Below are 26,703 nucleotides of genomic sequence, written 5' to 3' on the forward strand. Positions count from 1 at the left end.
GATCTTTCCCTGGCTTAGAGAAAGGTAAAATAATAGCCTGGTACCAGGCATCAGGAAATACATTCTCCTGCCAGATCTGATTGAAAACAATCAGAAGGACATCAAGAGAAGCAGGAGATAGATGATGCAGCATGTCATAATGAATATCATCAGGTCCAACAGACGTACTGGCAAACCGATGAAGGGCCATTTTTAGTTCCACCAGGGTAAAGGGACAATTATAGTCAAAGAAACAGTCAGTTCGAAAGGAAAGAGGTGATCGCTCTGCCCGAGTCTTGATGGCCAGGAAGGTGGAGGAACAAGCAGAAGTGCTAGATACCCGGCAAAAGCTTTCACCTAGAGTGTTAGCGATGTTCGAACATCAGTCACCTCCTGACCATCAGAGAGTAAGATCGAGAGGGGACAGAATTGTAGTGCCCATTAACCTTTCAATCCTGTCCCATATGATCTTGGAACTGGTGGTAGAAGATATGCTGGTTGTGAACTTAATCCAAGATTCCTTCTGGCTTTGGCGTCTTACCAACCTAGCATGTGCAGGGCCCGTTGGAAAGCAACCGGTTTGAAAGTGTGGGATATCTACGAAAAGTATCCCAGGCCAGCTTTTGAGCCTTCCGTGCTAAGTGGCAAGCAGGATTCCACCACTGACAAGGATATCGTGGAAAACGTGTCGAGGTTTTAGGAATACGCTGAGCAGCTGCATGTGTAATACAGTCAGTTGCCGCTGCTACACAGTCGTCTATTGATGGCTGATTTACGATGGCAGGATCAAGTTCTGCGAGAGCAGTGAAAGTGGACCAGTCTGCCTGATCCAGCTTCCACCTGGGCACACGGGTAGGGTGGCATCGACCACAACCAGTCTCTCTCAAAGGATGGGAAAATGATCACTGCCTAGTGGATTACTGTCAACCCTCCATGAAAAATGGGAGAATAATGAAGGGGAGCAAACTGAGAGATCAATAGCAGTAAAGGACTGACTAGGTGCATGAAAATAAGTGGAAGAACCAGTATTGAAAAGAGAAAGATTGTGATCGGAGAGCATCCGCTCTACAGATCGGCCCCTCCCATCAATAATAGCACTTCCCCAGAGGGTATGATGTCCATTAAAATCCCCTAGGATTAGAAATGGAGATGGTAATTGTTCAACGAGAGCATCAAGATCTGATTGATCATATGTCTCTCCAGGGACAGGTACAGAGAACAAACAGTGATGGTATGACCCAAGGAAACACGGATGGCTACAGCCTCCAAGGGTGTGTTGAGTGACAAAGACAGGGTGGGCGCGTGTCGATCAACCAACAGTGCCACCCCTCCATGTACTCGACCATCACGCAACCTGTCATTTCTGTACAGAGAAAACTGCCGAATGGAGATAGTATCAGCAGTTTTGAGAAATGTTTCTTGTAAAGAAAGACAAACAGGATGGTAAAAAGCAATCAGCGTTTTGATATCATCCAGATTAGAACGTAAACCTCGACAGTTCCATTGTATCAAGGTGGCCATTTTTAAGAACGGGTAGGTGAAGTGGCTGAAGAACCCTTCGGTTTACGACCACGTCTTTTTTCTTTACTGTCTTTAGTCGGAGGAGGTCTATCAATCTCCATGGATCCTGCTCTGGGTCGGGTGGGCAGGTTTTGTTGTTGCAAGGGGAATCCAGTGACTGAGGGGCCTTGAGCGAATAATTCTTTTGTCTCTTGTGGTGGGAGAAAAAGATGTATCAGAAGAAATGCCTGTATTTGAAACTGAAGGACGTGGATCTTGAGGTTTGTTGGAAGGTATAGGAGGAACAGAGATGGGTGTGGAAGTCGATTCCTCAACCTTTTTAACCACGGAGGTCAAAAGGCTTTTCATTTGTTTTGAAAACGATTCTCTTGGAGGCACAGAGATCTGTCTGCACTCCCACTATAGTTGTGGAATTAAGTGCAGCAGCATATGTCCGAGATGGAGTTGTGGACAGCAATTTCCAAGTCTCAGGATAACTAATGTTATGTGTCGTTTTCAAACGCTGCACCTCTTTTACCTCCAACCATTTTGGGCAAGAATGAAAGTAAGAGGGGTGAGAACCATTGCAGTTTACGCAATGTGGGTTCATGTCACAGTCATAGGCATCGTGGTCCTTGCCTCCACAACGAGCACATGTCAGGGAACCACGACAAGATGTCTTTGAGTGGCGAATCTCTGACATTGGAAACATCGAAGAGAGTTTGGTATGTATGGCCGAACCCTGCAAATGAGATAACCTACCTTGATGGTGGCAGGTGCACGTGGTGATGTAAATGTTAAAACGAGGGTATTTGTTGGCAGTGTAACTCCATCTTTGCAAGTGGAGATGCGCCTCACTGCAGAAACTCCTTGAGTGGAGAGACCAGCGAGAATCTCTGACTCGGGAACGTTCTTCAAATCCCTTTCAACAATAACTCCTCGTTAAGAATTCAAGGTAGCATGGGGTGTAACCTCAATAGGTATATCCCCAATTGCCTTTGAATTCAAGAGGAGTTCACTGTGTTGGGATGTGGATGTTTCAACCAATATGTCACCAGATCGAAGTTTCTTTACTGACTAGTCCCTTTTGAATAAAAAAAGGGGATAATTGCCCTAAAGGTTTTTCCGAAAGATAATGTAATATAAGAAAATGAGGTGCGTGTGTTACTGATGTTGAAGATTGCTGTTCTGAGTATTCAAGATGTGGTCGCTACCCATTGACTGTTTTTTACAATTTTATTTAAATTTTTTAGAGGATCCATAGGAAAAGAAAAATTTCAGTACCCACTGACCCCACCCACCATGGAGCCCTACAAGGGGACGCACTACAAAGTCACACAAGGACAATGCAGCAACGCCAGGGTTTCGTGAGCACTATACCCAAACACCAGCATCAGGCACAATGTCCACAACACCCATTGAGAACTTCCAACACTGGTACTTGGTTGACTCTATCCCAAGTGGACCAGCCGATTGACCCAAGGGGGCCACCCAAAGGCCGCCCGTCTACAGGAATTCGAGGCCAAAGTGGTGTGTTAGGGTTGGACCCCTCAACCACCAGGATCCTCTCCTCCCCTTCACGGGTCGCCACGCACGGCAAACACGTGGGTGGATGTTTAGATCCCAGAGAAGGTAACCAGATAGAACAAAACCTTCCCTGGGAGGTCCCCTCACCACGTACAGGAATCCACACCGAGGGGCTTTAAATTTGACATTTCTAGATTTGTCACCATTCTGTCAATCAACAAGTTCCTGCACATTTTGACACTTGAGCTTATCAGTTCACAAGTTAAAAATCAGATTTAAAAACATGCTTAAAAATCATTTAGTCGTTCCAAAAAATTTTAAAACTTACCAGACTGAAGCTCATCAGCTGCAATGTTCACCCGGCTTATAAAATACGGATCCTCCGAGTTATCAGACTCCTGCTTCGCTACCATCAATACTCTATTAGCTAATCTGGCAATGCTGGAAGTGTGGTCAACCATATGTTGTGGTTCTTGGTGAACAATAGATTCTTCACACTTCTCTGTGTGCTTCATTATTTTATCCTCTGCACCAACAAAAAACAACAACAACAAGTCAGTGTGGTTGAAAAAAATTCCTTCAAAATGTTAATGTATAACTCAGTAGCTATACCACTACAAAAAAAAAAAGTAGAGAGTGGGATATCTCAAAGTTGTTGTGTTTTGTCTGGTTTTACGGTATATAATTTGGTCTCATTGGTTTGAAGTTTCTAATCAGTTGCAACTGGTGGTACAGTTAAGTTCTGATAATTTTTAAAGAATTGATTTTCCATATTTTATCATCTAAGCTTCACATCCATATGTTAGACTTGAGATGTAATATCTTTAACAACAGGAAAACTTAAAAAAATAAAAATAACACAAGTATATTTTGTACAATAATTTATGACAAGGAAAAGAGAAAGTGGTTTCCTTTTGCATAAACACAATTTATATGCAGTTCTTTCTGGAACATTATTTTAAACAGATATACACTAATAACTACCAGAAACTGATATACCTTGCACTTATAATTAGGCTTCCGTTTCTCTAAATCCACCTTACCTGAATTTTTAATGAACTTTACAGTATCTGTGGCCTCATCAGCAAGGTTTCTCATTTTGTGAATGCTTTCAGCATATTGTTTCCTCAGGTTTTCAAAATGTTCATCTGCAGCCTGTAGCAGTACGACTCTAGTTTAACACTTTCATCTAAACTCATATTACAACGTTAAGAATGTCAGATTTAACTAATTATTATAGAAACATCACTGTAAACTTTTCTCATTTCTTATAATAAAAAACTTTTATGAGATTAAAACAACAAATAACTTTTACTTATAAAACAATTTAAATAATAAATAAATTGTTATTAATTTCTTCTTGTTTTCTGAGAAATTATCAAAATTGAAAATAATATGTAAAGATATTATTGGAGGGTTTTTTTTTTCTCTTTAAAAGACATTTATATGTGTTTCAAAAACAATCTGATTTTTAGAATAATTTTCAAAAGACTGTCTGCAAGAAAAAAACATATCCTTCAAGTCCAATGGTAAATTACTACATTATTAATTGGTGTGTACAATGTATCTTTCTTGGTGTTAGATACTTTTCCAGATAAAGTTATTACCTTATTGGTTGGATAGGCCATCCTGATTCTTCCTGCATTTATCAACTGGGGTGTCAGACTCTCAATCTATATAAACAGTGTTTCTGTTAAAAAAATCTAAACATTTTCAGCATTACAGAATATCTGTAGACAAAGATCTAACATAATTCTTACAATGAATGGAAGATTTACATAAACCTTCAAAATCTCAGAATTATCATTGTGTCTTACTCATTATTACATACAAATATACACATTTATTGTGCACACACAAACATACTTATCACTTACAACAAACTCACTATGGAAAGTAATAAAACATAACCACAATAATAGAATGACTGGCATGCTGCTTTCACACAGAAATTCATCACAATTGATTGACTACCAGTCAATGATACTCGGCAATTCATAATTCAAGTACATTAAAAATATGTGTTCTATTTGACCTTTGCAAACTCAAAACCCACTAAAAAAATAAAATAAAACAAACTTTGAAGCTCACTAGCTAGCAATTTCTGACATAGTAAATTCTGGCAAATAACCTCAATGACATCTTTTTATTCATACCTGATTGGCTGAAGACATGAGAGATTCTGCTAGCTTTTTGTTAGTTGTACCACCAGAGGCTACATTTTTAGCTGTATTTGCAGTTCTCAGGGAAAATTCCATCAGTGTTCTAGCTTTATCTTGAAAGTTACCATCTCGATTTGGTGTTCCTGAAAATGTATAGATTGGCTGGGTTTATATTTCACACAAAGCTACCTGCAAGCTATCTGCACTAGCCATCCCTAATTTAGCACACAGACAGATTTAAAGGAAGACAACTTGTTAGCAGCACCTACTTCTAACTCTTGAAATACTCTTTTACAAAAAAATAGTGGGATTGACTGTCACATTATAATGCCCCCAGAGCTGAAAAGGCAAGCATGTTTAATAGGTGTACAAACCCATAATCCACAAGCTGAGTGCTTTAACCGCTAGGCCAAGCCATGCCTGTAAATGTAGAGAAATAGTGCCTGTTTTGACAATGAGAATAATAATAGTACAATAATTTTTTCCATAATATAATCAAAACTGTATTATCCAATAACAAAAACAACTGAAAGAAATGAAATCAAAACTGGTAGATAAACTTGTATACCACTGACAAATACTTTACAGCAAATATTTGTTCATCAGTTAGCCAGACCACGTTTCTGTTCAACTATGGGCATGATGCTGGATGAAATAGAATATGTAGTCTAGCTAACTAGTAACCATCCACCATGTAATTCTTTTAAAAAACTTAAGCCAGAAACTGCTAATCTAGTTTGCAAGGCCTAACCTATACTTGTATATCTGCACATCCTTTCATCACATAATTTTGCTACTGTATATCAACCACCTTTAATCAAAAGAACAAAAACTAAAAATGGTCCACATTTACTTAGGTAAAGCTGTAGAAGAAGTGTTAGACTAATAGATCATGCGACTTTTTGCTTAAACATGTGCAAGAGTCTCCATCATATTTACACCAAATTAAACTCTTAGTTATAAGATCTATCAGGGATTCAAATTTGAAGAAAAGAGATTAAATATGTTTTTCTATCAACTAAAGTTTCTGCACTTTTGGTGCAAAGGAAAAGAGATGACACTCAATCGAAAATAGAGATGTTATATCTCGTGTACGTCTTAATGGATTGCCTTGAAATTAGATATATGAAGTAGAGTCCAGTAAAACACATCCACTGAAAATATATGAAGGTTTGGATTAGTAAAGTCGGAGCTACAGAAGGTGGAAAAACTGCTAAACTGTCACTCCTGTCAATAACACACAGTGCACCCTATAGGTTTTTATAGGCTACAAGATACACTACTGTACATATTTATCATGTTTTATCTTTCATCCACAAAACACAGAATGCTAACTACAGTACGAGTTGAAATGTGAATATATTGTACATATTATAAGAATCATTGATTATAAAGTTATATAGATGCTTGCATGATTCGTTTTACAAACAGTATAGTCAGTAGAACATCCTACTGTTTCTTAGTCACATAACAATATACATACTGAAATTAATATTTTTAATACTTATATATTACAACGACAATTGTTCTATTGATCCATAATAGAAATGCTATGGAACAAAAACTTAATTTAGCATCTGCATACTTTAAATTAAAATTCACATCATGTTTAATTGACAAATATAAAACAAAAAAGTCTAGAATACTACCTTCAGGTGCAAGAACTGCTTCAGTAAACTGTTTAAGGGGAGTAGTAGTATCAATGAAGTCTTCAACAACCTGAGAGGATGAGACATTTATGTCACTGAGGTACTCATGCCTTATAATACCACAGTTTTGTTTATCATTACATGTATGGATGACGTTCATCACAAAGAAAATTAAACAAGTTGTGGAAATTATAATAGAAAAGTAATTTGTTTATTAGGCTTAAATGACTTTGGTTTAAATAATTTTTCAAACTACCTTTGCACTTATTTATCAAACAACAAACCACATAAAAAATAATATAGTTCTAGTAGTAAAAAAATAATGTAGTCCTAATAACATTCTACAATAAGAGGTCCTAATAAGATGAATTTAACCAGAATAAGTAATAATGCCAGAGATTAATGTATTTTGAGACATTCAAACTAAAACACTCAGTTTTTTCTTTTTCTAGCAGATTAAGGTAAAACAATGATTTATTATACTTTTATTTGAACTGAAACCAAACCAATGGTCCAGTAACTCTAACCCCATTACAACAGGTCATTTACTGACTCGTATTCAAAATCTGATTGAACTACAATTTTATAAACATATGTCAATAAGTGTGGTCTCAAATTGCAGATTATGATCCACATTGTAGGAGGATCCATTAGTTAATTTTTTAATCTAAAAGTAAATATTAAAAGAAAATACAAGATACTGATTTTTGTGTGTCATGTGATATGTTGAATGTGGCACTGGTTAAAAATTACATGTTTATGATGCCAAAATACAAAGTCTATAGTTTCATACTAATTAGGATCTCAAAATACCAATAATGACAAGCTAGAATATAAAATAACCTCCTTTGTTGAGATATTACTCATGTACTGAATCAAACATACCGGCTATGCTCATCTCTTTCCATTTTGGAAAAGCTCAGTGTCCCCCTAGTGGCTTTCTCAGCCATTTTCAAGTACTATAATGCCATATCGTTCTTTTAAAAAAAAATTCAAACTGGCAAGTAGTCTTTAGTCTGCTAAAACTTTTATATTTTTTTAAGACCCAAATACAGCTTAAATACTAAGTCTGATAAATTAATGGAATTCAATGGTATTGATAGAGTGATTTATGAGTTCCTGTTTATTTCCAATGTATATATAAAACCTGAACAAGGTTTCATTTCACATCCTCCATGTGTGACAGTTTAAGGTTTAGCAACCTATGACAAGCAATAAAAGACTACAAAGACAATAACTAGATAAAATAATTGTTTGCTTTACATCTTTATTTACTGTTCTATGTTTTAAAAAAACTATGTTTAAGAGCTTATTTGTAAATAGTAATAACATACATGCTAATATAATGTATTATAACTGAAATGTGACTGTTTTATAAAATATTAGTCCACTAAAACACAACCAGGGTGTGTCACTTTGTAAAAAGCCAGTTTTATATTCTTGGATATAGTAACATGAGTCTACATGCACCACGTCACTGCAACCTCTATAATGTTAGCCATAAATATATATAAATGTATAATGTTATGAGGTTTAAGCTACTAATACTAAACACTCTTATTTTAATTTTATAACATGTAGCCATTCCAAAAGAAAAAAAATTACGATTATTTCTTTATGGAGGTTACAGATTCAGTCAAAATTGAACCAACCTGTACAGAAATACAGTAGTGAAAATGATATAACAAATACAATCTTTTCTAAAAAACGGTTCATAATTATATGGAGGTTGTTAGATAGTTGTAAAGATTTTGTAAGAGAAATTTGAAAATTTTCTGATGCATAAAAGTATTTTTAATCTTAAAATCAAAATAACTCTGCATGTTGGATTATCAACATCCTGAAAGAAAAACATTTACAAGAAAATATTTAATTAAAAAATGTTAATACTTAATTTAAAAACCTGATATCGTGTTTGAAAGCCTTGTAATATTTACCAATAATCTGAAAAATGTTACAAAGATATGTATACATCATCAAAATTCATAGAATAACTCTCATGAGCTAGATGAATTCCACCCAACCCATAATGGAAGGGTTAATTGAACAAAATGAATAGAACAAAAAATAAAAATAAAATCAAACATTTTAAAATAATATTTTTTAAAAATAGTGCACTTCCCAAAAATATTTCTATTGGTGCATAACTGTATTATTACAAACAGTTTTAAAGTCTATAATAATACACTGTATGATATCCAAAGAAAAAATTATATTTATAAAAACTAACCTTCAACTGACTGTTAGTTCACATTAGTTTTGTCAGGAAATTCTTATTCCCTTATTGAATAAGGTATTGAATTATAAAAATTGAATACCTTCACATTGAAAAACATATCTACTAGTTCTTGGCACATGTTGTAAAATGAGTGTGAAATGTTTATAAAAATTACTACCAAGGAATGCATTAAACTGAAACATATATCCGTGAAAGGTAAATTATATAAACTTTTATAGTTGCAAAAGCTAAATTACATAAGCCTTGTATACTGGAAACTAAACTGCCTAAACCTTGTATACCTAACGAAGTTAAACTTGTTAAAAAATTGTTTACCTAAATAAGATGAAGTACCTGAAGCGATATACAGTTGAAAGTTAATCCATCTAAAATTATATACCTGAGGAAGTTTATCTACTTCAAACTTGTATACATCTGGAAGATAAAGTACCTAAAATTATATACCTGAGGAAGTTTATCTACTTCAAACTTGTATACATCTGGAAGATAAAGTACCTAAAATTATATACCTGAGGAAGTTTACCTACTTCAAACTTGTATACATCTGGAAGATAAAGTACCTAAAATTATATACCTGAGGAAGTTTACCTACTTCAAACTTGTATACATTTGGAAGATAAAGTACCTAAAATTATATACCTGAGGAAGTTTACCTACTTCAAACTTGTATACATTTGGAAGATAAAGTACCTAAAATTGTATACCTGAGGAAGTTTACCTACTTCAAACTTGTATACATTTGGAAGATAAAGTACCTAAAATTATATACCTGAGGAAGTTTACCTACTTCAAACTTGTATACCTAGTTTACCTACTTCAAACTTGTATACATTTGGAAGATAAAGTACCTAAAATTGTATACCTGAGGAAGTTTACCTACTTCAAACTTGTATACATCTGGAAGATAAAGTACCTAAAATTGTATACCTGAGGAAGTTTACCTACTTCAAACTTGTATACATTTGGAAGATAAAGTACCTAAAATTGTATACCTGAGGAAGTTTATCTACTTCAAACTTGTATACATCTGGAAGATAAAGTACCTAAAATTGTATACCTGAGGAAGTTTACCTACTTCAAACTTGTATACATTTGGAAGATAAAGTACCTAAAATTGTATACCTGAGGAAGTTTATCTACTTCAAACTTGTATACACCTGGAAGATAAAGTACCTAAAATTGTATACCTGAGGAAGTTTATCTACTTCAAACTTGTATACATCTGGAAGATAAAGTACCTAAAATTATATACCTGAGGAAGTTTACCTACTTCAAACTTGTATACATCTGGAAGATAAAGTACCTAAAATTGTATACCTGAGGAAGTTTATCTACTTCAAACTTGTATACGTCTGGAAGATAAAGTACCTAAAATTGTATACCTGAGGAAGTTTATCTACTTCAAACTTGTATACGTCTGGAAGATAAAGTACCTAAAATTATATACCTGAGGAAGTTTACCTACTTCAAACTTGTATACATCTGGAAGATAAAGTACCTAAAATTATATACCTGAGGAAGTTTATCTACTTCAAACTTGAATACATCTGGAAGATAAAGTACCTAAAATTGTATACCTGAGGAAGTTTACCTACTTCAAACTTGTATACATCTGGAAGATAAAGTACCTAAAATTGTATACCTGAGGAAGTTTACCTACTTCAAACTTGTATACATTTGGAAGATAAAGTACCTAAAATTGTATACCTGAGGAAGTTTACCTACTTCAAACTTGTATACATTTGGAAGATAAAGTACCTAAAATTATATACCTGAGGAAGTTTACCTACTTCAAACTTGTATACATTTGGAAGATAAAGTACCTAAAATTGTATACCTGAGGAAGTTTACCTACTTCAAACTTGTATACATTTGGAAGATAAAGTACCTAAAATTGTATACCTGAGGAAGTTTATCTACTTCAAACTTGTATACCTAAAATTGCCTGGAAGATAAAGTACCTAAAATTGTATACCTGAGGAAGTTTATCTACTTCAAACTTGTATACATCTGGAAGATAAAGTACCTAAAATTATATACCTGAGGAAGTTTACCTACTTCAAACTTGTATACATCTGGAAGATAAAGTACCTAAAATTGTATACCTGAGGAAGTTTATCTACTTCAAACTTGTATACGTCTGGAAGATAAAGTACCTAAAATTGTATACCTGAGGAAGTTTATCTACTTCAAACTTGTATACATCTGGAAGATAAAGTACCTAAAATTATATACCTGAGGAAGTTTACCTACTTCAAACTTGTATACATCTGGAAGATAAAGTACCTAAAATTATATACCTGAGGAAGTTTATCTACTTCAAACTTGAATACATCTGGAAGATAAAGTACCTAAAATTGTATACCTGAGGAAGTTTACCTACTTCAAACTTGTATACATCTGGAAGATAAAGTACCTAAAATTGTATACCTGAGGAAGTTTATCTACTTCAAACTTGTATACATCTGGAAGATAAAGTACCTAAAATTGTATACCTGAGGAAGTTTACCTACTTCAAACTTGTATACATCTGGAAGATAAAGTACCTAAAATTGTATACCTGAGGAAGTTTATCTACTTCAAACTTGAATACATCTGGAAGATAAAGTACCTAAAATTATATACCTGAGGAAGTTTATCTACTTCAAACTTGTATACATCTGGAAGATAAAGTACCTAAAATTGTATACCTGAGGAAGTTTACCTACTTCAAACTTGAATACATCTGGAAGATAAAGTACCTAAAATTGTATACCTACTCTGTTTACAAGAGCCATTTGAATCTTGTTCTTCAATTCATGGAGTTTTCCATGAATAGCTCTGCTAAGAGCTTGGGCTTGAGGAGTTTTACCCTACAATAAAAAAATGGGAAAATTTTAGCTTAGTAACAGATATTGCTATTTACATTATTGCTTCTCCTACTGGCTCTTCTCTTTGTTAACTAATATTTACATTTCTAAAGTTATATTTTTTTTCTTCCCAAAACACAAACACTTTAAAAATATAAGGATGAAACTTTTAACTTCAAATATTAATAGCAGTCTTTTATAGTTAAATAGAGATTAAGTCTATATCTCATATAATCAACCATAAACTAATACTACAGCTTAATACGATTACAAATGTGTATCAGTTTGTAAGTTGTAACAGCTCGGTCTCGTTACACATTACAATTACAGCTCCTTCTATTCATGCATTACCACCACAGCTCCATCTCATTAGAAATTACCACTGTGTCAGAAAAACACATACATTCAAGAGGTTTAAGTTTTACCATAAAATTATCATATTATATTAAGCTTTAAAAAACTCTTTAAGAAGTCATTTTCAGTTGAGAGTCAAGAATTTACTGATTGGAATAAAATGGTAACTGTAGAGATGCATTGACCAAAAATATCTGATGCCAAACTTTGTAAATCATACCTGCCCCTTACGAGTTAAGTCAGATAACTGTCGAGACATGGTTTCAACATCATTGCATAGGTGCTCAATTTCTAACTTTTCTGGCTGAGAAGAAGTTTCAGCCAATTTCTGACCCTCCTGAATGATAGACTGTATAGCCTGTTGACCTATAGTAAAACATGTGTTATCTTCATTATCGAAGATATATCCATTTAACATAGAAGATGAGTGCAGTAAAAAAATAACCAAACTTGATTTTTTTCAAACAAATTTAAAGTAACGGCCTCATTTCGTCTCTTTGTTCTCTTATCCTTCACAACAAGTAAACACATACATGTAAAACAAGTAAATTATCACTATTATAATTCTCCGTATAATTAAGAATTCCACACATATATATTACAAACAATATTTACTTTGAAATATATGTTATCATTAATTTTATTGTAGAAAGGATAAAGATATCAGACTAAAAAGAAAACCAATACCAAGCTTTGAACATGACATCCAAAAGTCACAAACTATTTGCAAAGAGCCCATAAGTAATTAATACAGTTTATATTTTATAAGCTAATATTTTAACATTATTTGTTAATAGAACCAACTCCCAATACTTCATAATAACCACACATATCAAAAACATGTATTTGCAAGTATAAGCTATTATAATTAAATCAATATTCTTTTCATTATTTTGAATAGAGTATTAGAAAATTTATGGAAAAATATAAGAGTTTGAGGTAAGTATTTTAAATGTATTACAACAGTGCTGCTACAATGAAACTGTCAAGTTGTTACTCGTTTCTACAATAATTTATCATAACCATAGCTGAAACTGTCATTACTTTCTTTAAACTAGTTTCGTATAAGAAACAGTAATTTACGTTTAGTACAAGACTTCAATGTTTCTTCTTAAAATGAAATGCGAGTTATATACAACTACATTTCACACAGAACTGCTACAGTTGCAGCACAAATCAAAACCTAAACTTACCCAAGCCTTTATCATCAAAACTAGGATTGGCAAGCCATTGCTGGGCTTGTTCTACTCGACCCCCAACAGTATGTGCAGGTTGCTGAATGCCACTTCTCTCCACGTTTTGAATGGCATTCGTGATTATCACATTCAACTCTCGCAACTTTTGGCCAATTCCTCTAGCAAGAGACTGGGCTTGAGGCGAAGCACCCTATAAGCAGCAACAAACTTTTCTGTATATCGCATATAATACATGCTGATTCCTGTGTTAACTTTCACATTTAGAATAAACCTTCAAGTGTTCAAACAGATACAATATTAACTTGAGATTAAAAACTACAGTTAGTAACTCCTTCATGTCATAAATCACATGTGTTCTTACATTACCATTCTCAAAGGTTAAAAGGTCAAACTATGTAAAAGTGTTAGGACAAGATATTTTGTCATTCTTTTTATTTTATGGGCTAATCCTTCCATGCCATTATAGAATGTAAATACCCACACTATGGTAATGCTTCACTGATCCTTGTTGACAGCTGGATGAGCCAGGGTGAGAATACTTATTACTTATAATTCCTACATACTTGTTATAAGGACATGTCATAAAAGTTCAGTTTGAATGAACAAGCTGATCAAAATTTGGGTCTGAAATAACTTTCATGGTATCCCATACAGTGTCCTAACTATATAAAAAGAAAATAGCAAGGAGATGGTATATATTACTGGAATATGTTATTGGTATATGCTAAAAGAATTAAATTTAATAACACTATACAAATACACCTTGACAAAAACAAAACAGTGTTCAACACAATATTTTAAGTTTCATTGTCAATCCACAGCTCAAATAAAAGTAGACAATTATCAATAGAGTTGAGTTTGTATAAGAGCTTTATGCAATACTGGTTCAACTCTCTAATAAACTTAAAATGCTGCCCAAACACTGTCAAGTACACAACCTAGACCATGAAACCAAGACAGATAAGTTGAAAAATATGAAGAGGCAGAACACCTAAACTCAATGATACTAATGTTAAGTATCTTTGTTTATGCAGCCTTCAGGACAGAAGGAAGAGTGTCACTGAACACCCATGACAGAAGTGTTCAGATCTTCAGTAACAAAGATTCAACAAAATAGAATATTTGATTGTGTAGCAGTTAAAAAAACACATTTACTTCAAATCTCTAAGTATTGTCAAAAAACAGAAATTTGCTATAAAGTACAAAAACTGGATTTTTTATGACTGAAAGTATTCTGAACGGAGGAGTCCAAGTATCAAGTACTTGGTTCAAAGCATAGTTTGTACGTCCGGCAGAAGAAAGTGCATAACACCTACCATGAAGCAAGGAGGAGGCAGTTTGAGGGTGTTTTTCTGCTGAGACAACAGGAGATATTTGCAAAATAGATGGAATAATGAACCACTGCAAACACCATCAGACACTGATCCATCATGGTATAACTGTGACTTGTGTATTATTAGTAAGGGCTTCTACTATCAAGAAGATAATTACTACCCACACTCATCCAACCTATGTATAAATTTATTCAGCTTAGAAAGAAGCTGCTGGAGTCATTCAAATGATACAATGACCCCTACATAGCCCTGATCTCAACCCAGTTAAGAAGATCTGGGATTTTATAAATAAAAAACTTGAAAAATCAAAAGATACTCCCACAGAAACTTTATGGGAGTGTATAAGAGATATCTGGAGTAAAATCCCAAAAAAAATTTGATTAAATATGTTGCAAAATGCCTAAAAGATTGTCTGCAGTTATTAAAACAAAAGAAGAACACACAAAACATTAATTGTTTGATGAACACAAGCACTTCCACTGAGTTTCTGTTGTACTAAATATGAAGATTAACATTTTGATGTTTCACCTGTGATTTACCTTCCATTGTTCTTTGAAAGTAGCTTGAAATCTAATTTTTGAAATTGTCTTAACAGTTTTATGCATATATTAAAGTCCATAAACTCATACTACATTTATAAACAACAGAATACAAATTAGGAAGATACGACATAAAAACTATTAACCTTCTTACAACAAGTCAACAAGATTACAAAAAATAACTTCAAATAAATATTTACCTTTCCGTCCTGTCGTAACTCAGCAAGTCCATCTGTCATTGAAGTAATGTCACCACACATTTTTTTTATTGCATCATGATCTGGTGGCAGAGAACGTTCTGCCACACGCTGGGCATAGTCCAAAATGTTTCGAAGAGACTTCTCTCCCACTCCACCAGTCACTGCTGATGGATCCTCTAGCCAATCATGTGAAGCCTGGAGTTTTCCCGTTATAGCATTCTGGAGTTTAAAAACCATGAAAAAAGCTATTTTTATTGTTACAATCACCAAAAATCTCAACAATAAAAATGTGTGTGTGTGTGTGTGTGTGTGTGTGTGTGTGTGTGTGTGTGTGTGTGTGTGTGTGTGTGTGTGTGTGTGTGTGTAGGAAAGATTACTGTTGTTACAGTAATATTCATAACAATTTGGAACACAAAGAAATAATGCTTTCTTTCACAAAGAATTACATATTCTACTTTTCACATTATTAATAACTGTAAAAGTGAGAATAATAGCAAAATAATAACAAAATATACATCAATAATATTTTTAATTTTGATGTATTTACACGATTTATAAAGTGGAGACTTTCCAGATATAAAAATTAACCATAGTATTTGGGTTTTTCAGGTTGCATAAGTCTATTTTTGTAAACATTTAAGTGTTATGCAAGAGATAGTTCAATAACAAGCAATACTGTGTCAACATAATTTAGCATGATTTGTGTAGACTTTCACATCAATCTATCAGTATGCCATTAACTTCTTAGAATTTGTTAATTGGTCAATTAATGTATCTCCATAGTACAAATCAAAATAAAAGATTTAATAATCAAAGCTGTTTACTGTTCCCCCAATTTTTGTGCTTCAAAAATTCACATCAAGTAAAATGAATAATGTACTTGAGCTTTCTTCATCACTGTGAGGTTATCATCATCCCACTCATCTTCATCATAAGTGGTTAACTGCAGGACACGAATAATTTCATTGATCTCGTCTGTCATCCTCCGGGCGAGGTAATTTCGATTTTCCGCTGCCTCTTCCACTCCTTTACCACCTGCCAAGTTTATAAAGTCTTTTCTCATATATCCAGTTCATATTACAATATTAATAAGAATATTTTCCATCAGAAATTTTAGGAGAAAATATCTGTAAAGCCCATTTAAACTAAGTTTGTGATACTGTTAGTAAAAAAATTAACTTACCCTGAGATAAAATCTGAACAAATATTTTCATGCTACATATAAGGATCGGAGCAAGGTTCTTCACCGATTCTAGACAACGAATCAAGATCTCTCGATGAACCTGATGAGTCAACTCCTTTTCTCGTGCATCCACTTCACGGGAAACTTTTGTTAAGCAAGGACTAAGGTCCTAACAGAGTAGGAAATTAGATCACAGTAAATATATACCAAAATAATCATGCTTCTTGGATATTCTAAATCCCTTTAAACCTGAAGATAATAAATTAAAGAAAGTTTAAACTTAAACATATATATGTTGACTAACTGATGGAATTCTCATTGCATGATACAGCCGTCATATAAGCAACACAATTCCAATCACTGATAGCACCTCATGCAAGATATAAATATTGCACCCCTCTTTAAAAAACCTAAACTATACTTGCTTTCACGGACATAGATTCATGCCCCCTACAGATCAATGCTCTAAGGGGGCCCACTGTTCACATGACCCTTGGTATATCTTTGCATACAAGTCTCTGTAATTCAACTAATAAATTTATTATTTTTATATACATACATCGGTTATGTTTTAAGAATATTTTATGACAAGCTAATTGCTCATCATATGACTCAAAATGACTCTTGTGAACATATTTTCTAAAACTAATTAAAATCTAATAATATTACATGATGGAGAATGATTATCCTATTTCTTTTAGTTCACAAAAACAAGTTTTATTTATATTTGGTATAATTGTTTGATCAGCATTTATACTCAAAGACATATTCCTACACGATCAACAGTACATACCCTGAATATTATTAATTGTGACCATAAAGGCAGTAAATTTTATAAAGAATTTCTGAGCTTTCTATTTGAACTGTCTTCCAAATGTTGGCTTTGTTAGCCTGCTGAGCTGAAAAAGTACACTTTATTTGGTCATTTTCAAAACTGAAATATGCTGTAGGTAAAACACATGGATTGTAGCCAAGAGTTCCGATTGGACAAAATTTGGTGATAATCAGTGTCTCCCACTTTACAACCAAGTAAATATAATGGGAAAGTTCAACAAATGATTATAATTTTTGTGCATTAGCAGTATCAAGCATAGGGCACACACATATCTAATGCAATTTTTACAACTCACCATAGCCTTTACCAACCTACCCTCAAATCCAATTATATGTCCAAAGTAGAACAGTCCTTTTATATATAATATATATATATTTATTTATTTATTTACTTATTATGGATGGAAGAATTCTCAAAAAAATAAACTTGCTTGTTGTGGCAGAAAGCACTAATTTCACACAAGTTGCATGTCACAGACACCAAAATGGCCGATATTTTGGCATGACAGACAGAAAGATGGCTTTTATTCTTTATATAATAAATACTGTTGAAGAAATAACTATTTCGATCTGTTTAACCCTTCATATTTGACTTGCAATCACATTACAAACCGATGTTAATGTTTTGTTGGGAGCAAACTGAACGTGTGTTAGATATACACAAGACAACCTATGAAAGTATACATGATACAAACATTACAGTAACTACTGAAGTGCCGTGACAAGGCAGCAAAAACACCATAAAATAGAAACATCCATTACTCAAATATTAATGTATAAAAGGTAGATTACTATAAAAGTGAGGATATAAAACCCAAGTGCAGAAACCCCATTAAGAATTCAATGATAACGCTTCCCTTTAAACACGCACAGTGCATCAACGATAACGCTTCCCTTTAAACATGCACAGTGCATCAACGATAACGCTTCCCTTTAAACATGCACAGTGCATCAACGATAACGCTTCCCTTTAAACATGCACAGTGCATCAAGGATAACGCTTCCCTTTAAACATGCACAGTGCATCAAGGATAACGCTTCCCTTTAAACAAGCACAGTGCATCAAGGATAACGCTTCCCTTTAAACACGCGCAGTGCATCAAGGATAACGCTTCCTAAACACGCCGCAGTGCATCAAGGATAACGCCTTTAAACACGCCGCGGTGCATCAAGGATAACGCTTCCTTTAAACACGCCGCAGTGCATCAAGAATAACGCTTCCCTTTAAACACGCGCAGTGCATCAAGGATAACGCTTCCCTTTAAACACGCGCAGTGCATCAAGAATAACGCTTCCCTTTAAACACGCGCAGTGCATCAAGAATAACGCTTCCCTTTAAACACGCGCAGTGCATCAAGGATAACGCTTCCCTTTAAACACGCACAGTGCATCAAGGATAACGCTTCCCTTTAAACACGCGACAGTGCATCAACGATAACGCTTCCTTTAAACACGCGACAGTGCATCAACGATAACGCTTCCCTTTAAACATGCACAGTGCATCAAGGATAACGCTTCCCTTTAAACATGCACAGTGCATCAACGATAACGCTTCCCTTTAAACACGCACAGTGCATCAAGGATAACGCTTCCCTTTAAACACGCACAGTGCATCAACGATAACGCTTCCCTTTAAACATGCACAGTGCATCAAGGATAACGCTTCCCTTTAAACACGCACAGTGCATCAAGGATAACGCTTCCCTTTAAACACGCACAGTGCATCAAGGATAACACTTCCCTTTAAACACGCACAGTGCATCAAGGATAACGCTTCCCTTTAAACACGCACAGTGCATCAATGATAACGCTTCCCTTCAAACATGCACAGTGCATCAATGATAACGCTTCCATTTAAACATGCACAGTGCATCAATGATAACGCTTCCCTTTAAACATGCACAGAGCATCAATGATAACACTTCCCTTCAAACATGCACAGTACATTTAAAATAGTTTTATATATAAAAAAAATCTGTGATGGTGATTCTAGGAAATATTAAATTTAAATAGAAGAAACTGACCTTTACAAACTGAACAAGGTCATCCATTGATTCAATAACTTCAGCCACTGCCAAATAATCTAAAACTTTCTTACATTCCCGAATGATCTTTCGAACCTCTGACTCATCAAAGCACAGTAGTAGAGCAGATGTTCCCTGAAGAATGCCTGTCAGTGAAAAAATATTTAGATCAAGTGCTTGGCAGTTTCACCCAGAAAATCGAATACTTTATTCATAAGAAATCAGAAAACATCATAAAAAAACATGAAACTCCTGTTAAGCTTTGTTTGTTTGATGTATGGACAAAGCTATACAATGGGTTATCTGTGGTATCAAAACCCAGTTTCTAGTGTTTTAAGTCCACAGACATACCAATGTGCCACTGGAGAGCCACTCTGTTATGACAGTCTTTACCCAATGGTGACAAAACTTACAGAACTTTCTTCATGGCTTTCTGGGTAAACTTTCAGGTCTGCAAACACACAACACATTAACTCTTCCTCGTAATTCTACCTATTTAACACCACTATATCTTGTAATCTGACTGTAAAAGTAAATAATTTTAAAACAAACCTACTTTAGATTATACTACAGAAAATATCCACAAACAAGAACATTGCATCTTGATGATAGACAATACAATGTTGAAATTTTATTCAAAAATATTATTTGACTAAATCCATCAAATAAAATGAATTAAATAATTACAAACTGATAAAACAATGTGCAACTGACTGACCAAGATTAGATTTTTATATGGTACTTCCGAGTAGCATGGTTTATCTACACATACTGTTTCTAAGGTATGACATACATGGAGGAGTCAGTTTTCCTCCCTAATGCAAGACTCAGAGGAGTTTTTTCAATTTTTTCTAACAGTTCGACCCCAATATCTGAATCCTGGACATTTCAAGGTCTGTAGTTACACTGAACGATCAAACATGCCTTATATTAACAATATGTACAGAACATGCCATACACTTTGATGGAAGGTTTCAGGATAATGAAAAATATGTAAAAAGATAATTTAAACATATTTATGAAATTAATTAATGTTTTTCTTCTCAAGTACAAATACTCCAAATATACCACAAAGCCAATCATAGAGGGTTTTTCATTTAAAGTTTTTCCTTGGAACCACTGAAAGTAAACAGTAAAAAATCAAACAATTTGATTATTAACCTCTTGCCCCTTCAATCAATTTTTTCCTGGCAGGCTGAGAGTAAGGGTCAGCCTTCAGCAAACTTGATGCATCCTCAAGTAGCTTGGAAGCCTTTTCTACCCTCTGGAGAGCCACAGGCATGTCTTGTCGTAGAATATGGTCATCACTGCTGTTAATTGTTTCACGTCCAACCTTTTGTATGCAAGGAAAGAGAACAAAAAAATTACTTTTAAAATTATGCTTAGAAATGTCATTTGACATATACAATGACCAAAAATATGTCTTGAACATACTTTTTAAAATATAATTAATAATAATGAGAAGAGAAATATTTGTTAAACAAATGGTGACTTACTTTTTATTTAACTTTCTGAACTGTATGTACTCCTCTCAGCACTGAATATTAACCTTAAGAATAATTATTTAAGATGTTTTGGAGAGAAAAGAAGAAAACAATTTCAATTTAAAAATTTATAAAACAGTAAAGGGTTAAAACAATGAACTTCAGACACTAATCTCTTATTTGGAACATACACTGCAGTAGTTTAGTCTGAACTTCAATTTTACCTTGATAAGATTAGTAACAGCCTTGCTAACGGCCTGGACAGGCCGCTCCAAGTCGGGCATAGCATTTCCATCTTCTGCCTCTTCGTGTAGGATGACCAGTCGAGAGACCTAAACATTCAGACACAAGAAAGATAACTTTATCTTAAAAAAATGAAGGTAAATACACTAACAGCTTGGTTACTGAAACCAAGTGAAACAAAATTAGGTAAAAGAAAATCAGTATCGTTGATCACAATTCAAACTAGAGATGAATCAATCCTTCATCTGAACAAACTTAGAGTTAAATGTAAAAAGTATACACGATTCACTTGTGTACTACATCAGTCACCTACAAGCATCAATTACTATCACATATAATTACTGATTAGTACAATTATGAAATTGACTGCTGTCACAAAATTAATTAGCTAACTGAAATCAATGTTTTCAATTACCATTTTTGATTATTCCAATTATTTAAGTAATCACAATATTACCATTATTACAGTTGACTCATTCAAGTTAGTTCAGCTTAGTCAATTAGTCTCACAACTTATAAAAATAATAAACAAAATTACAGTTTCCACTTATTACTGTCTTTGATCATACCAACTATCCAGTTAACTGAAAGACTACTATTATAATTTCTCCTTATATTCTCCCAATTAATTCAAATTTCTTTAGCCACAGGTAGCATGCTCAAGTTCTAATGCCAGTTACCTCATGATCCCATGGTTATGGCCTCGCAGTGTTAATTATAAATACCACATGTTCACCTCCTTTAACAGTGGAGGCATTATATCTGTTTACTGTTGTCAATATACGGCAAAGCTACTGAAACTATGTGCTACCATCTTTACATTTTTCAATGCTGACCAGAGTAGCAATCACTGATAGCTCTAAAGATAATCTTTTTTTAAGGAGCAATGTGGTTGACTATAACATTATAATTTCCCTATGGCTGAAAAGGAGGTCATGTTTGTTATCACTGGATACTATCACAATATGAGGGGCTGTATATTGTAGTGGTCAATCCTATTCAGTGTGCATCACATGTTTAGTCTGTTACATGTTTTATACAACATTATATACATACTATTTTCATTTACAACAGTTTAGGACTAAAAACAGCTTGCTTAACCCTAATTTGTTCTACAATATATATATAAACATATTGGTTTAATGTAAGAAATATGTATTAAAACAATTATGAAAATAAAACATTTTTGATAGTTGTGTATATAATAGTATACATAAACTAGTGAATGCAATCTAATAAAGCATGTGCAATATACATGTAACTGATGTCTATGTAAGATAGTATAAATAAATTGATGAATGTAAACAAACAATATTTACATGTGATTTCTAAATAATATAGTAGAAAATGATGAGAAATAAGTACATTATAACTAACTTAACTTATAAGTACAATAAGTAACTTATGTCTAAGTAACAGTGTAAATAGTGGAGTGTAATTTAAAAAAAAAGTACATTACACACATGTAATGATGTGCAAGTAATACAAATAAATTAATTAATCTAATTTAAAGAAATATGTACACTGTCCAAATGTTGCAAATGTCCAGTTAACTTTATAAATAGGCAAGTGTGATCTAAGGGAATAAATACAATGTACATTTAAGACAGGTGTGCAAATAACACAATATATAAACAGATGCGTGTAACTTAAAGAAACAACACGACAAAAATCCAACATGTGCAGTACATAAACTCATTTACCTAATATAAAGCAACAAATGAGCAAGTAATATGAATGTAAATGATTCTTAAACAATAAAAACAAAAATTATAGTATGTAATTCATTATTCCTCCAGTATCCTTTAGTCATCAGAGAAAGAACTTGATAGTTGCTTTCCTTCAAATGTGCACTTGTTTTTAAAATGTGGAAGCATCTGAATAAATTAGAGAACCTTACACTTACTACATGTTCCAACATTCTTCCCCCCATGTTGGACAACTAATGGCTTTTAGGGTGTTCCTTTATGATACCACCCACATTATACAGTAGAGTATACATTAGAGTAACACACCTGGAAAGAACTTTGGAAACAGAAAATTTACTGTAGGCTTTGTTTTATTGTACATTTTTTAAATATAAAATACACATGCTTTATTCAATGCTAAAAGCTATTGATTAAAAGCCTAAATATTTTGTTTTACTGATGTATACACTTAAGAGAATAAAATGCGTTTTGAAAATAATGAAGAAATGAATAACTTTCATTGTCTTACAACTGCAACAACTGAGATGTTTAGAACTGCTTCTATTTGGAAGTTGAACCTTGTTCTTTGATCTTGTTGTGAAGATCACACTTGGTTTTATAGTGTTATTATAAAGAAATGTTTATAAATTTTCATTTCTTTAACACTTACAAACTTTGTTGTTTTAGCAGTGTTTGTCACAGAGTAAAATGTTAACTATAATACTGGAGTATTTGCATACCTGTATCCACACACAAAGGCTTATCTTACAATGTTAGTATCTGTACCTTTAAAAAAAGCTAATCAAAGGTGATGACATGCATGACAGTAGATAAACAAAAGGTTTAACTTGTAAAATATACAAGTGACAATTACTAAATGAAAGATTTAGCTTGGAAGATATACCAGTGACAATTACTAAATGAAAGCTTTAGCTTGGAAGATATTACCCACATATGACAGTAAATCTGTGGAAGATTTAGATTGAGAGATGTTACACAAATATGATATTAAATATGAGATTTACCTTTAAGGAGATTATATGAACCTGGAGATTACATAAGTCAGTAATAAGAAAATGGCAAACTATGGTTTATAAACAATGGTATTTGCTTATAAATCAATGCTTTCCAATTTCTTGTATACTTCCATAATCAAGTGATTCAGAGAAGACTGCCTACACATAATGGATATACAATAGAATCAACTTAAAGTAGCTTAAACAAATAAACTTCTAACTATTATTGGAGAGAGAAAATTAAGGGTATACTGCAGAACCAAAACTGTACACAGATGAAAGAACCAACTAAACAATATAAATACATGGAACAACAAAATTCTCGAAAAACCATCTAATGATACTAAGGCATTTTTACGTACATATACAATATATACACTGGTAATCTTCAACATGTAATCTAAGATTATACAAAAGTAACCAGAGAATGCAAGCTTTGTACTAGCAGTTTTAGAAAGTCTTTGTGCCATGGAAATATAAAGAATATAAAGGAAATTATATTATCATATATATGTCAGATGTGTCACAAAATATCTACTATAAACAGTGCTGGTCAGACCTTTCCTCCAATACCACAGCTATTCATGTCAGCTGAAACACAAGACAGTACCTGGTTCAAACACTATATACAGGGTGAGCCAAAAGTAGGTGGACAGCATTTGGAATAGGTTTATGTATCGGTTATATTAATGCAATTGTATATTATAACTATGTTGCAACTATATTATTTGTGTTATATAATTACAATTTTATAATTACATTTGTTTTAATTTAATCTGTTTTCTTTTTTTTTTTTAGATTGTTAATAGAACCCATAATGTCAAATACTTTAAATATAGATAAAAGAATATGGGTGTTAAAAGAGTATTGGAAATCTCTTTTAGGAAGGAAAACAATTTGAGCATTTGCGTTAATAAATAACATTTAATTTTCATTAATATAATTGTCTTATTACATATAGTTGTACGTATACGTGATCTCTAAATAAATGTTTTTTTACTGTCCACCTACTTTTGGCTCACCCTGTATATTAGTAAGTCACTTGAGAACTGTAACAGTGTGAGTTTGATGAAATGTGCTTTTCTTCAATGTTCCTTAGGCCATAACACTGATATGGTCTTTGTTAACACTAAATTTATTTAGTTTAACACCGTATGATACTAATTACTACTATACTGAAATAACCTGTCCATTATGGAGAACTGGCAAACCAGAAAGCTAGTTTCATTAAATGTTCAAGAATATTCTAAACTGCACAGACACGCACATTTTGAGGACTTATTCTAAATTGATAAAATGCTTAAATAACAAGTGTCCATTAAACAAAAACTTAAAGAAACGTAAAATGTTCAAAAACAGCGTAATTTCGAAACTTTGTAATGTGGGCTTCTGTGTTAATGTTTAGCACTGGTTCTTTCTAGTGATGTTTACCAAATTAGGTATTTCACTTGGAAAATGGACAAACTGAAGTGTGACATGACACATAAAATGATATGAATGTGTGACAATTATTTACTTTTCTAAGTTAAATAAATAATAAAGAAGTGATTCATAAAACGACCCGGAAGTTTACATCAGTCCCTCAAAGAAAACGTGCAAAGTACAGTCTTTCTGACTACAGACCCTCCCGGCCCAAACACGTAAACTTGTGCTAAAATTAGCAAACACAGAAGGAGTGAGAGATACGCTGTGCCGGCTTTTGTGAAATGTTTGTGTAGTGCATATTAAGCTTTTGACAAGGAGAAACAGAAAATACCTTCTCCCTGGAGACATCGAAGAACGACGCTTTACGCTGGGGTGGGGTTTTCTTGAGTTTTTTTCTATTCCCGTTGCTGCCAAACTACACTAAACTAATGAAGGTGGTGCCCGTTATAACACCACACACTTGAATACGGCTCCCATATAAGGTTGAAAGTGGTTTTGACGCGATCGAAATTACAAACTCTCGCGGCAAAAAAAAACACAAAACAGTTAGATCGTCAGTCTGAGGTCATGAAACGTCATAATCAAAAGGGAGAGGTCGCTTTAAAACGAAAATACCTGGCAGATGATATTAAATATTAAATACTATGCCTAATTTATTGAGTTATTTTAAATCACATTCAGACCGGAGAAATATAACATTAAAACCATCTGTTAATCAAATTTCTTATTAAACCTAACATATTAGAACATGCAGATTATTAAAACGAGAATACAGCCAGTTAATACTTGAAAATGTAGCACGAATATAAATGACAAAAATAATTAACTGTTCTAAAGGACAAAAATGAACACTGAGATATCCTTGTTTCAGCCACCGCAAAGACAGAACCTTGAATTTTAGCATTATAACTCTAAAGAAACTCACAGCTGAGCTACAAGGCAGTAAAATAATAAAACGAGTTGACAAAACAAAGGCACAAGAATTATCAGTCGCTCACAAATAACGTCGACCAGTTAACTTGATGATGTTAAGTGAAAGAATTAAAAATAACATTTAATATCTCCCATTTAAAGGTATTTAGAAAAATATATATATTAACATAAATCAGAAAGTTGTTTTAAAAATTGCATTCTCATAGTAACATAATTCTTTTAATCCAACTTTCGATATTAGATAACGAACGTGTATACGATTTATTATAGTTATATTACTGCGGCCTTGAAGCCTACATATGTTTAAATCAATCACAATTTAACATTCTTGAGCTACTGAACTAT

The 26,703-nt window shown here is 33.4% G+C and overlaps 1 protein-coding gene across 11 annotated transcripts in view; it reads right to left on the bottom strand.

Annotated features, from left to right (window-relative positions):
• LOC143248692 (vinculin-like) overlaps positions 1–26,703 on the bottom strand; it is a 71,975-nt gene that overhangs the window by 35,248 nt on the left and 10,024 nt on the right. For all 11 annotated transcript variants that reach the window (XM_076497314.1, XM_076497310.1, XM_076497313.1 and 8 more), the window contains exons 2-15: positions 21,278–21,385; positions 20,731–20,902; positions 19,570–19,715; positions 16,712–16,880; positions 16,409–16,563; positions 15,529–15,747; positions 13,453–13,645; positions 12,480–12,625; positions 11,816–11,908; positions 6,818–6,887; positions 5,163–5,311; positions 4,614–4,679; positions 4,050–4,161; positions 3,335–3,532 (exon numbers count right to left, since the gene is read on the bottom strand). In XM_076497314.1, coding sequence (XP_076353429.1) covers positions 3,335–3,532; positions 4,050–4,161; positions 4,614–4,679; positions 5,163–5,311; positions 6,818–6,887; positions 11,816–11,908; positions 12,480–12,625; positions 13,453–13,645; positions 15,529–15,747; positions 16,409–16,563; positions 16,712–16,880; positions 19,570–19,715; positions 20,731–20,902; positions 21,278–21,385 — 1,996 coding nt within the window. The remainder of the gene's footprint in view (positions 1–3,334; positions 3,533–4,049; positions 4,162–4,613; positions 4,680–5,162; positions 5,312–6,817; positions 6,888–11,815; positions 11,909–12,479; positions 12,626–13,452; positions 13,646–15,528; positions 15,748–16,408; positions 16,564–16,711; positions 16,881–19,569; positions 19,716–20,730; positions 20,903–21,277; positions 21,386–26,703) is intronic.

The sequence above is a fragment of the Tachypleus tridentatus genome, chromosome 4, assembly GCF_004210375.1.
Source record: "Tachypleus tridentatus isolate NWPU-2018 chromosome 4, ASM421037v1, whole genome shotgun sequence".
Lineage (NCBI taxonomy): Eukaryota > Metazoa > Arthropoda > Merostomata > Xiphosura > Limulidae > Tachypleus > Tachypleus tridentatus.